This window comes from Zonotrichia albicollis, chromosome 21 (genome assembly GCF_047830755.1).
Source record: "Zonotrichia albicollis isolate bZonAlb1 chromosome 21, bZonAlb1.hap1, whole genome shotgun sequence".
In the NCBI taxonomy this organism is placed as follows: domain Eukaryota; kingdom Metazoa; phylum Chordata; class Aves; order Passeriformes; family Passerellidae; genus Zonotrichia; species Zonotrichia albicollis.
The window spans coordinates 3,301,591-3,314,692 of NC_133839.1; the positions used below are offsets into that span (position 1 = coordinate 3,301,591).

The following is a 13,102-nucleotide window of genomic DNA, read 5'->3' on the forward strand; positions in this document are numbered from 1 at the left end:
CCCACAGACACTTTGGGCTGGCTGGGTGCTGCAGTTGGCACATGGAGACAAGTCCAGGCCTGCAGGAGCTCTGCTGGTGATGGAATAGAGCTTCCCCCCATAACAGGGGCTGCTCCTCAGGTTTCCCTCTGTGGAGAAGCTTTAAGGTGATGGTGAAGGAAAGGAGTCAGTTCTGATGGAGGGTTTGGATGCAGAGCTTTATTCTGGCCCACAGGCCTCTGAATGCAGCACCAGCTCCAACAGAACTCCCTGTCCTGTGGTTGCTGCTCCACTGAGGCTAATACCCAAAAATCCCCAATTTAAACCCAAATCCCTACTTTATTCTTTAGCTCTGTTCTAGGTCAGCATACACAAGGCATCAGGACAACAATGAGTCCCTTGCTGTGCTTTCCACTCCCTCCTCCCATCCTGGACTCCACAGGCTCCCTGGAAGGCTGGGGGAGGGCTGTGCACCTGCCCTGGCTGCCTGTGATGGGTTTTCCCTCTCTTGTGTGCCCGCAGTGAATTTGCCAAGGAGCGAGAGCGGGTCGAGAACCGCCGGGCGTTCCTGAAGCTCCGCAGGCAGCAGCAGATCGAGCGCGAGCTCAACGGATACCTGGAGTGGATCTTCAAAGCAGGTAAGGCATCTCCCCGGCTTGCCTGGATGTGTTTTGGGGCAAGGGAGCTCTGGTGATGTGTGGGAATCCACAAAATCAGAGGGTTTTGGGAAAGCTGCAAAAGGCAGGCCTCAGAGACAGCAGAACTGTGATTAGAGCTAAGCAGCAGCCCTGAGATTGGTCAGCAGAAAAATTATTTAAACTGTAGAAAAGCAAAGACAAATAGAACGATGGTCTGTGTATTAATTCCTGTCTAGAATTACTCTCTAAGTTACAGAAAAGTTTATCTAGCAAGATATTAGGAAGGTTGAAGCTTGATAATGGAGCTCTGTGCATTGTGTTTTAAGGCTCACAAGCAGGTATGGTATTTGAAATAAGCAAGCATTGTTTTAACCAAAGGTACGTGTGCTTATAGTGGTTGGATAGAACTACTGTCAATGTGCTTTTGCTTTGAGTGATTGGTCAAAAAACTTATCAAGTGAGTTGTACCATTAAGTTCTTTGTCTGCTGCCTGGGATGTGAGCTGCTGGCATCTTCCCATTGTCATAACCATGTAATGAGACTGATGCTGGAAAATCAAACAGCTCAAGGCAGTTCCACAGCAGCCCTGTCCTATTTGTGATTTGTACAGAGACCCTGGCTGGCGACAGTGATGGGCTCCAGAATGAGACCTTGGTGTGGCCAAGCCTGGGAGGGCCTGCCCAGCACTCATTGGTTTTGCTGGATTTTTTTCTGAGTGTTGGCACCAAAATTATTGCAAAAAGATCTTGGTTTGGCTTAAGCAAAACTAAAGAAGCTGAGCCAGCTTTATTGCTGAGATCAAAGCAATTGTCCTAACACAGGATAATATAAAAAGTGATCTGTGGATTCAACAGCCTGGTCAGAAAGAGAGAAAATGAGCTTTGCTTTCTCACTTTTTGACCAGGCTGTTGCATCCACAGTGATGGAATGCCCAAAGCCTGCACAGGGAGGAACTGTTCCCTTCCATGAGTAATTTCTGCTTTATTTACTCCCTGCCCCAGCTGGTTTATCAGCCTTTCTTTCTGTGCTGGTAAAACCCACCCAAGTGGCATTTTATGAGCTACAAAGATCACTTGCACGGAACTCCCCCCAGCCCATATTAACATTGATTTATAAGCACTGAAACTGAACATTGCTCTTTATTGCAAGGCGTGAGCAACTTTAACCAGGACCCAGACACATTAATTTAACAGAAAATAGCATTTTTATCAGACTGCAACGATTACCAATAACCTTCCTGCTTTATGGAGGAGCTGATATTTATATATTGACATAACCACAGTCAATTCTTTCATGCAGCACCAAGAAAATGGGGGGTAATTTCCTCCTTGCTTGCTTTTCAACATCTGAGCCAAGTGAAAAGGCCTTTTAAAACAATGATGGGGAGGAAAAGAAGTGCTGATTTCTCAAATGGATTCCTGTGTGCCATTTCAGACAGATGAGTTTCATCTTTGCTCTTTACAACTGAAATGTAAAATAGAAATATCAGCAGTTTATGTGGTGCTTTAAACCCATTATTTCTTCTAGCACTGCACTGGCTGACAATTGAGGGCCACTTGTGTTGTCAGACTTTTATTCACAGTGACTGTTCAGCAGCAACTCAGGCAGCCACTTCTCATTCTGTGCTTCTGGAGGAATGAGAAAATAAAGAATTCCCTTTCCTTTCCATTGAGAATTTGTCTTCTCATTAGTTTACAGCTTTGGTGCAGCCTCTAACTCACATAAATTCCTGCCTTGCCCAGTGGCTGGAGCAGGGTTCTCTGGGCTTCTCCTTTTCTCATCCTGTCTTGCTTTTAAGGCTCTTGGTGATTTTTGGTCTCTTAATCCTGATCTCCATCACTAAAACAGAGATGAGAATTCCCCTGCAGGGTTGAGGGTGGCGTTGTGTCACTCTGGGGCCTGCTCTGCCCATCATCAGCTGAACTTGTGAGAAACTTGGGATGGAGAAATTATAAAATGTACACTCAACCTCTGCTCCAATTCCCATCCCTGTGGGAATTCCTGACTCTCCCATTTCTATGTTGCCAGGGCTGGATAAATACCACACCAATGTCAAGTGAAACTGCTGGAAAATGCACATTTTTCAGCCCAATAACACACGAGCCAGAAGGCTTTGTGGAACAGGGAAGTGCATGCAAAAGAGCTGAATCAGGGAATGTTAAAAATACTCTGGAAAGGCATTGTTGAGAATACAATAGGAATATAAAAGAGCTTCCTAGTACAGCTGAATAATAACAGTAATTAAAATCAGCTTAGCAGTGTTAATAAAATCTTGGAATGAAAATGCAGCGTGAAGGCAAAGCAGAGCAGAGAATCAGGACTGAGGCACTGAAAATTGGGACTGTGCCGTCCACGGGGATTTCCCAGGTCTGGCTTGGGGATTTCAGCTCTGAAATGATCTGGAATTCCTTCTCTGGGATTCTGAGCAGGGGTCCCAGCCGGGGAGGACAGGCTGAAGGGGACAGAAACCCTGCAGCAGCCCCAGGCAGGAGCTGTTTGCACAAAGGGAAGAGCGAAAGCTCCTGGGATTCTGCCCTAATGGAACTCTGGAGGATTTGGTCATTATTCCTGGGAATATCTAGTTGTTTTTAAATCCTTCTGCCAGCCTTGACCTCGTTGACTCTTGGAGCAAAGAGTGCCATGTGTTAACACCCAGTTTGATTTTAAAAACCAAACAATCCCACGGAGCTGTGTCCTGCCCTCACTTTCAATCCATTGCCTTTCAGCAGTGAGAGGAAGAATTCAGGTGTTCTTTTAATTACTTTTCTTTCTCTAATCTCCTTCTACCTTGTTTCATCTTATTTTTTCCTGCTCCAAAGCACCCAGAACCAATCAGCCCAATCCTTTCTCTTCCCCTGGAAGCCTCATCAGGTTTCCAATATTTCTAATATCCTCCCTGAGCATTTGGTTTGTTCGATTTTTTTCCCCCTTGTTTATTTTTGATGCAAGGCAGGAAGAGTGGAAAGCTGCATTCTAGTGCTTCACAAAATGATGTTTTAATCTTTAGATGGCTTTTGCTCTGTAGTTTTTTACATATCTTTTGTAGTTGCTGGAGCTGGACAGGAGGTGCCCTTGTGCTTTGTAGTGCTCAGGTTTTTGCCTCAAGTGTTGTTTTAGGACCAAGGGAAGTGTGAGTGATTAAAATCACTCCTTTCCCTGTGCCCTACCTCCCCTCAGTCAACAATAATTTTAATTTAACACTGTGGTTATTGCTCATTGACCACTCTGAAGTGACTTTAATGTTTCTCATTAATGTCAGTAATTTGAATTATCACAGAATCCCAGACTAATTTGGGGTGGAAGCCCCATCCAGCCTGGCCTTGGGCACTTCCAGGGATCCAGGGGCAGCCACAGCTGCTCTGGGCACCCTGTGCCAGGGAACAATTCCTAATTCCCAATATCCCACCTAAACCTCCCTTCCTTCACTTTGAAGGCAGTTGTCCTTTCCAGAGGAATTAAATGTGCCAAGTGATGCAATCCATGCAAATGATTTTGCTCCTGCTGTTTTCTCCACTGAACTCCTCAGAACTGCAGGAACTCCAAGGCTGGGATTTTTGAAGAACAGGGAACTACAAGTTCTCCACACAGAGTAAAGCATTTATAAGCCCACAAATATTCTTTTGAAGAGGTTTCTCTTATCTTACAAGGACATGAATCATTTGGAAAACACTTTGCTCAGAGACTCTAAAATCTTCCCATTCAGGGCTAATCAAGTTTCATGTCTTTCGCATTTTAATTCTTTCCAAATCCACATTTTTCACACCAAACTGGAGTGCTTCTGTTCTCCTGGAGTGCCAGGCTTTGGGAATGGTTTCACCTCTCTCTGCCAGCCCTCTGGAACTTCAAGGCCATCCCTTGGCATGGCAGAGCTTTCTGAGCTTCAGGTTTCAGCTTTCTTTAGAAGAACAGAGCCCTGAGGCCCTGGGAGAGACTGGAACAGACACCTCCAGCAAAGAACCCCATGTCTGTCATGGTCATATTTTCTGAAAAATCCCTTGCTCAGAATTTTCTCCTGGGAAGCTGAGAAGCCTCAGAGAAAAAGGAAAACAATATTATCTGATTTGCTTCTCCTGTGTTTTGCTGCTTTGGAATGTGGTTGGAGATTGTTTATCCAACATGTGAATTGTTTTAACTTAATGACCAATCCTGGTCCAGCTGTGTCAAGGTTCTGGAGAGTCATGAGTTTTTCAATATTATCTTGTTAAGCCTACTGTCTGTATCCTTTCTCTATTCTTTAGTATAGTTTTAGTATAGCATTCTTTAATCTAATATAGTAACGTAAAATAATAAATTAGCCTTCTAAGAACATGGAGTCAAATTCATCTTTCCTCCCCATGACAGGGGACCCTGAAAATACCACACCTGTGAGATGCCAAGGCAGGGTAATTCCCACAAAGACAAAGCAGGGCTCCTTGGGAGAGCATGGCAGCCACTTCTGAGGGCTGCATTTTTATCAACTTCTTCTATTTACCCAGCCAGAAATTAAATTCATTTAGTCTTTGTTATTTCCAGTCATCTGCTGCTCATTTGAGCCCCAAATATCCTCTTTGCCCACACCAAAGAGGAGGAGAAGGGGCACCATTTTCTTGCTATACCTCAGTCATTATTCATGATTAACACATTTGGGGAAAAAAGGAGAGAGCAAGGATTGCATCCTGCTTTTATTTCCCTTTAAACAGCACCCTTCACACCCTTAAGCAGGTATTCCTGGTGCTCCAGACCAGGCTGCTTTGCCTTTATTTCCAGCCCAGTCACACCCAGCACTTAATGACCAAAAATTCCTCTTGCTGCTGAGACACTCCTGCCTCTGACACCCTGGCAAAGTCCCTGAGCCTTTGTTTGGAGGCTCAGAATTGCTGATCTGGTCCCATCTCTCTGCTGAACATTTCTCCTCATGCAGAGACACCATTTTTTCTTTTCTTCAGGTGCCCAATTATCTCCTTCCAGGCTCTGTTAGGGATGACTAAAGGCAGAGCAGCTCCTGAGCCTCTGTTCAGGATGCTGGCTGGTGAAAAACCCCTCTGGCAGTGCTCAGTGACCTGCTGAGATCTCTTTTTAGCCTTAAAAACCTCCTGGGGTAGCTGTGGTCCTTTGGATTCCCAGAGGACTAGAGGCAGACAGGAATAATGATCAAGGGAAAGAACCTGGGAAGGCTGCAGGAGGAGAATGAGGCTTGAGGGAATTTCAGAGGTGAAAAAGGGAATTTTAAAGGAACAGCAAAACTGAGGCCAGCTGTGTTTATGGATGGAGATTTGTGTGAGAACCAATTCAGGACCTTGAATTTGGGGCAAAGGTTTGCAAAATTGTCTTAAAAGAGTAATTTGTAGATGGAAATCCAGTGTAGCACAGCTTTTAGGAAGGATCTCCCACTCCTTCCTTGTGTTTCAGGGCAGTCAGACTGGGAATTGCCATTTCAATCCTGCCATATTTTTGTCCCCAAACATCAGCACAACTTTCCCTGGGGGAGACTGCAGAAGAACCCTTTGGTCTGAGGTGCTGGCTGGTCAGAGAAGTCTCTTGAACTGCCTACAAAAGCCCATTTCACTGTTCTGACCTGTCTTAAGAAGACTTGAAAACCACCTGAATTGGAGGTGGGGATTGCAGGCACAACTTGTGGGGTTTTGGAAGGACTTTACACCTTTTAAAGTGCAGCTTTGAGCTCACCTGACATTTTTACCCCTCTCAGCTCTCCTTTCTTTCACATCTCTGGTGCATTACTTTGCACTTCTGTATTTCCTTCCCCTCTGCTTAATTTTCCAGCTTTCCTCAGCCCTTGGAATTATTTTTCAGCCTTCTCAATTTTCTGTCTTATTAAAGTATCATTCCCTCTCTCTCCCAGATGATTAATAAAAAGATTATATAAGGCTTGTGTGGCTTATATAGGCTTATATAAGGCTGATCCCTCTGGTATCCTACTAGACAGCTCTCAGCTACACACTTTGATGTTTGGCCTCTGGTTTGTTTGTATTTGTTTTTCTGAAGTTGCTCTTCCATCTAGACTGGCTTAAACGGACTTTAAAGCAAAATTTGGTTGGAACATGGTGTCAGATGTTTTAGTAAGAGCTCACATTGATGAAATTACAGGCATGTGAATTTGCCATTTATGAGAGTAGAAGGAAGTGTGAAGTTTACCAGCTGCCAACTCAATGTTTTGTTTGCTTTGGGTTGTCCTTTAGCAGATCCCCACATCAGTTTCCAGCAGAGACTGAGTGCAGTCCCAAGTACTGGCACAGCACTGCAAACTGGCCAGGAGGGTGGCAGTGCCCTGGGAAACCTCAGGAAATTGGGTTGTCTTTCACACAGATAAAAATTATTCCATTTTGGGATGTTGGTTTTTAGTGTTTCCTGTTTTTTTTTTTTTTTTTTTAATTTAGGACAGTGCAAGGTGTATTTTGGAGATGAGTTGCAGAGGAATGGAAGGGTGTTGTTGCAATCACTGTGCCAGAGCTCCCCCATGGAAAACTTGCTGTAGATTTTATTTGGACAAAGATTCGATGTGGTGGCTCTGTGGTGACAGTGACTATCCTGGCATGTGGCCCTGCTGCTCTCACCCTGTGCCACCACTCTGCTCCCCATGGCTGAATCCTGATTTTTTGGAGACAAAAGAGCAGTGATGGGTGTGGAGCATCTTCCCCAAACTGTCTCCAGTGTGGATGGGCATGAGGGACCTTCCTGGGGCTTGTGGGATTTGTGGTGCTGCCTGGTCTGGAGGAAGGTCCTTGGTCTCCAGAGGTGCCTTGGGGATGAGAGCTGGTGAAGAACCCAGTGTGGGAGGTGGTGTGGGTGGTTGTGAGGAGGGATCCCATGGAGGATGTGATTGGTTTGGAACCCTCCCTTTTTGTGAGAGGGACACGGGCAGAGAATGGCTCCTGGCCTGGGTCAGGAATGGGGTGGCCAGCAGGAGCAGGGAGGTCACTGTGCCCCTGCACTCAGCACTGCTGAGGGCACACCCTGAGTGCTGTGTCCAGCTCTGGCCCCTCAGGTTGGGAAGGACATTGAGATGAGAGCATCCAGAGGGGACAACAAGGCTGGAGAGGGGCTGGGAACACAAACCCTGTGAGGAACCCCTGAGGGAGCTGGGGGTGCTCAGCCTGGAGAAAAGGAGACTCAGGGCTGCCCCCATCACTGCACAGCTCCTGAAAGGGGCCTGTGCTCAGCTGGGGCTGGGCTCTGTCTGCAGCAGCACTGACACAGCCAGAGCACACAGCCTTGAGCTGTGCCAAGGGAAATACAGGCTGGATATCAGGAAAAAGGTTTTCACTGAAAGAGAGATAAAGTTGTGGAATGGCTGCCCAGGGAGGTGGTGGAGTCCCCATCCCTGGGTGTGTTTAACAAAGCCTGGATGTGGCACTGGGTGCCAGGGTTGAGTTGAGGTGTTGGGGCTGGGTTGGATTCGATGATCTTGAAGGTCTCTTCCAACCCCGTGATTCTGTGAATCCTGTGAGAAACACAGCCCTGAACCATGAATTGCTCTGCAGACTCTGTCAGGGGTGGGCTGGTGGCACCGGGCTGGGATGGGTTGGGTGGCACAGGGACAGGTTCCTGCTGCCCCACCAGCCGCTGTCGGAGCAGGGCTCTGAGGAACCTGAGGCTGACCCTGGCTGATTTTCCTTTTGCAGAGGAGGTGATGCTGGCTGAGGAGGACAAGAACGCCGAAGAGAAGTCCCCTTTGGACGGTAGGTGCCTTTGCTGGGCATTTTCCTCCTGTGCCACGGGAGAGGTTCCACTGCTGTCACTGCCACGCCTTCCTCCCGAGCAGGAGGATCCTCCCGCATGCACCCGGCACAAATCCGGCCACAGAGCCCCTTCCGCAGGCTGCAGGTGGCTGAGGAGCGGTTTGGGACACCCCACACCGGCCCGGGATGGGGATGTGCCCTCGGGGTCGGTGCCCACGCCCTGCCGAGGGTGGCTGGCTGTGTGTGCAGGGGGTAGAGGCTGCCAGGAGGATGGAGAAGAGCGAATGCGCTGACCTGAAAGGCAGGGCTCCGAACGGATTTGACCAAGGGACTGAGCCCCCTGTTAGCTGTAAGCAGTAAGACATAACAGGGTGTGGTGATCCTTCCTTCCGACGTGCGAGCCCGGCGTGGCAGGACGGCCGGAGGAGCCGAGCAGCGAGGCCACGGGGATGCTCCCCCTGGGCCTCCAGCCCTGACAGCTCTTAGGATGCGCCAGCCACTCAAAGCTCAGTTAAAGACTCTTCCCTCTCCCTTTTCTGACCATCTTTCGTCCTCCCATGTCTCCTCCTTTCCCCTCCCCTCCCTCCCCCCCCTCTTTTTTTTTCTCCTCCCATTCACTGTCAGGGAGGGCCGCCTCGGAAGGGCCGATTCCTCAAGGCACGGCGCCGGCAGAGACTGGCAGCGGCAGCAGCTACAACAGTGAGTGGATTGCAAATCACCAGGGGCTTAGGTGGCACCCAGGGGCAGCTTTCCCCCCGCAGCCCCGTGCCCAGGTCACCGGTGACATGCCCAGGTGGATTTTTGGCCTGGCTCCCAGCCGTGCAGCGCTGCAGGTGCTGCTGCAGCCTCGGCCGGGCCGGTGACCTGCGCTGGGGAGGATCTGGGGCTGGAGCAGGTCAGGGCTGAGGTGTGAGTGCCAGTCCTGCGGTGTGTGCTGGGGGTGTGTGTGAGCTGGGGACGCCTGGCTGGCACCTGGGCACAGCCAGGCTTCACTGGAGTTTGTGTCTGAGGAGCAGTCTGAGTGCTGTGAGAAACTCGAGGTGGGTGCAAGGCACGGAGTAAAGACCCAGAGATACTCAGGTTCCTCTTATCCTAAAGCGAAAGGAGCCCGAGAATGTTCCCAGGCTGGAGCAGCCCACAGTCTATGGTGGTAAATTCTGAGTCCCCGAAACACAGGGATGTGCCTGGAGAGATAGCACAGCCTCACTGCCAAACACACCGAGGAGTTTTCTGGGGCAGAAGACAAAAAGCTGCTCAGTTCATGCCAGGAATGTTGGAAATATTTAATCCCAGTGCTGGTTGTGCTCCAGTGCTGAGGATGGCCCTGGACATGCTGGAGTGAACTGGGACAGACCCAGCCTGAGGGACCCCTGAGCTGGCATTGCTGGGACTGAAGATTCAGGAGAGCTGGGTGGGACAGCAAGGAGCACAAACAATGGATCCAGACCACAGGTTCAGAGCATCCTCCCCTCTGCTCTGGGTGTTCCCCTGAAGTGACTCAAGCACAGCCCTTAGGAGCAGGAAGCGCATCCACGTCTCTGTCAGGGCAGGGCAATCCGTGCAGTGTGGGAAAGGAATTTGTAGATAATTAGGGTGAGGGGATGTTGTGGAGGAGCCTCCCCGGGGCAGTCTCTGCAGCGTGAGTGGCTTTGCTGTGTGTGCCCACGGATCAGTCTGTATCACCACACCGTGGGGTGTCTTACTGCTGATAGAAAGTGCTGCTTTAGTTACTGTCTGTCTCGAAGCTGTCACCAAACTGTACCAACGTGACTTTTTTTTTCTGCCACTTCTCAAGGTTCTGCAGGTAGGTGGTCCTGGGAGCAGCGTCCTCCGTGCTCCTGCCTCACCCCCGTGCTCTGGGTGGACAATGCAGAGCTCTCATTCCCTCTTGGAGTAAATGTAGTGGTGTTTGCCCTCCCCACTAAAAGCTGCTTTTGGAGGGGAAAAAAAAAAAGTGTTTTCAAAGAATTCTGACATCCCCAGAGGGCAGGGATTGCACACTGGGTGCTGCTGAGAGGCTGCTCACTGATGTGTGGCCGCTTTTTCCATGCAGCATTTCTGCTCCTTGAGGCATGGCTGGGTGGTAAACCGAGCTCTGTAAACTCTGACTCCCTCACAGTGCCTGCTGCAAACAGCACTGGTGGTTCCAGGGGTGGCAGCACTCATCTCCCGGCCCCGTGGGGCTCAGGAAGCTCCAGTGTCCCTGCCCAGCCTTTGTGCTGTGCTGAAAGTGCAGCTGCAGTGACCTCCCCACTCTCCTGCATCTGCTGCATGAAGTGGAACGTGCAGAGCTGTGCCTGGCAAACCTTCAAGAGCTGGAAGGGCAAAGGAGTGAAGCACCCTGGCACTGAGGCGTGCAGAGGCCCTGCAAGGTTGTGGGTTGTCCTGTTTGCTCCAGGGTACCCTGGTGGGAGAGCTTTGAGCTGGCATTGGGAAGGAAATGCTGGCCCTGGAGAGTGAAGGGAGGGGGAGAGAGAATCCACTCTGCATCCTCACGGGGCATTTTCTCTTTAATTTGCACGCAGTGTTGAAAAGAGCCGCAATAAAGAAGAGCAAAAATGACCTGATTCATGCAGAAGAAGGTGAGGACCATTTCACAGACATTTGCTCCGTTGGTGAGTACTGGCTTCGCATCCCCCGAGGTTTCGATCTCCACCTGAACCTGTCCATGCCATGTTTCCTCCTCTGGAGAGGCTCCTTTGCTCCAGAAGCTGCAGTTTCCTGAAGGAGAATGAATTTCCACTCGACTTCCCAAAGCAAAAAGCTCCGTGGCTTCACCCTCTCCCTGCGCTGCCTGCCTCAGCTCTTGCATGCTGCACCCTTGGGAGAGCCCTGCAAAGCCTTGGGACAGTCCCTGCTGGGCTGGCCACCCTGGGATTCTGCTTGGAACGTGCTCGTCCATGCTAATGAACCTCAAATCTGCCAAACAACACTGCTGGAGAGAGGAGAGAAGTGGCCACAGTGCTGTGGTCCACTAATGCCCAGCTGAGGTGTCACAGCCTTTGCTGTGGGCGTGGTCACTGGGAGGTGCTGGGCAGCGGCCTCAATTCTCTGATTCTTGTCTTAGAGGAAGATCTTGAAGTGATTTTAAGGCCAGATCTGGAGATCCAGTGCAGAGCAAGGCATCCTGCACCATGGGGCAAATCTGGCATCCTCAGGCTGAGGAGGTGCTGCCCATTCTGCAGCTCCCAGAGCTGATTCCTGCTGAGAGCTGCCCAGGTGGGGAGGCAGAGGCAGCTCTGGGCACCCAGCACCCACCTCAGGGAGCTGCTGGAGCCAAACCCCTGTGAGCTGTGGGACAGCCTCTCCTGCTGCTCTGCAGTCGGGCGCTCTGCTCATCCCGTGCCTGTTGTTGGAGGCTGTTTTGCTGCTGAAGCAGCAGATGTTCTCATTATCTTCCAAAGAAATGTCTTGGCAGCCCAGTCCCCACAAAGCAGCAAATCCTGGATGCACAGGAGGAGCAGCACAAACAGCACATTTGAGAGTCCGTGTCCGTGGCTGTTGCACAGCATGAGTGCCTCAATTGCCCTTTGGAAAGTTGGCCTTGATGTTTCCAGGGATCACAGCTGCTGCTGGAATTTATTTTTTCCCCCTTTTAAAGGAAGAGTTGGTAGCAGAAAATGAGTGTGGCTTGGCATGTTCCTGTCACCAGCACTGATTTGCCACAGTCCCCTGGGCTGCAGGGTTTGTGGTGAAACTGCTGCCACTTCCAGGAGAGGTTTGGTGCTGAAAAAGGGCAAAAATGCAGCAGCCTGTGTGCATTTTTGGTTTGGTTTGTTGTTGTTTTTTCTCAGATCCCTGCATGGATAACAAGGAATGGTCAATTTTGGAATATTTGCTCACAGTTACAATAATTATGAGATCTTTGCCTCCAAATCCAAGTCCCTCCAGGCTCTGGGCAGCAAGAGCCACACCAACAGATCTTGGAGTTCAGCATTTCAGGTGGCAATGGATGATGGAGCATCTGGGCTCGGGAGTAATCCGAGGCAGAGCTGGGAACTGTCTCGGGAGCATATGGCAGGGAAAATAACAGCAGTGCTTTCCACCTTCTGTGAGTGCTTCACCCACTTGGGAAAAGTGGCTTTGATTTTGATTCATGGAACGAGGCAGAAAAGAAGGAATGGATTAAGCAGCTACTTCTGCAGGCTTGTGAAGAGGCTGGAATGCAGAGCATAAACAATCAGATCACGTGGGCAATTATGCATAAAGGATCTGTTTTGGAGAAAAGGGGTTTTTGGATGCTTTTCTGTAGTGTGTTCATATGGGAGCAGAAGGAGCGTGGAAAAACTAACAAATAATCCCTGAGTGCCACGTGAAGATGCAGCTCAGGGTGGGGAGACTTTGCCAGGTCTCTCTCTGGCCATTGGCTGAAAATGCTGCACTTTAATTCAAGCACCTTGATGAGCTTTATAGCTGCAGTCTAAAGCTCTGTAGTGGTAAACATTTCCCAGGCTGTTCTCTGCAGTTGTTCTTAGCTTTTATTCTTTTCTTTCTACTCCCACTGGCTTCACACCCTCTGTGCTGTACCAGGCACGGGGCTCTGCTTTGATTCCCAGACACCAAAGCCTGGAGAAGGGGATGTTTTCCATGTTGGAGCAGTTTAAATATCACTGCTTTGCATTTCTGGAAGATCAGCAGACAGGAATGAGAGGGCAGCACTGTTCCTTTGCCAGTCTGGCAGTACACAGGGGCTTGGCTATCTGAGAGCTCTGTACCTGCTAAGGAGTGCTGTGATATGAAGCAGCCTAAATCCCAAACTTTGGCTCTTCTTGTTGTCTTAAAGCAGAGCAGAGGAGGAGCACTGTGATT

The 13,102-nt window shown here is 49.6% G+C and overlaps 1 protein-coding gene across 12 annotated transcripts in view; it reads left to right on the top strand.

Moving 5' to 3' along the window:
• The window catches only part of CACNA1B (calcium voltage-gated channel subunit alpha1 B), a 316,045-nt gene that overhangs the window by 167,209 nt on the left and 135,734 nt on the right, over positions 1–13,102 (top strand). For 6 of the 12 annotated variants that reach the window (XM_074556297.1, XM_074556286.1, XM_074556287.1 and 3 more), the window contains exons 8-11: positions 502–617; positions 8,237–8,293; positions 8,918–8,992; positions 10,819–10,908. In XM_074556297.1, the coding sequence (XP_074412398.1) occupies positions 502–617; positions 8,237–8,293; positions 8,918–8,992; positions 10,819–10,908 (338 nt within the window). The remainder of the gene's footprint in view (positions 1–501; positions 618–8,236; positions 8,294–8,917; positions 8,993–10,818; positions 10,909–13,102) is intronic. The other 6 variants (XM_074556289.1, XM_074556292.1, XM_074556291.1 and 3 more) reach the window with 3 other exon arrangements.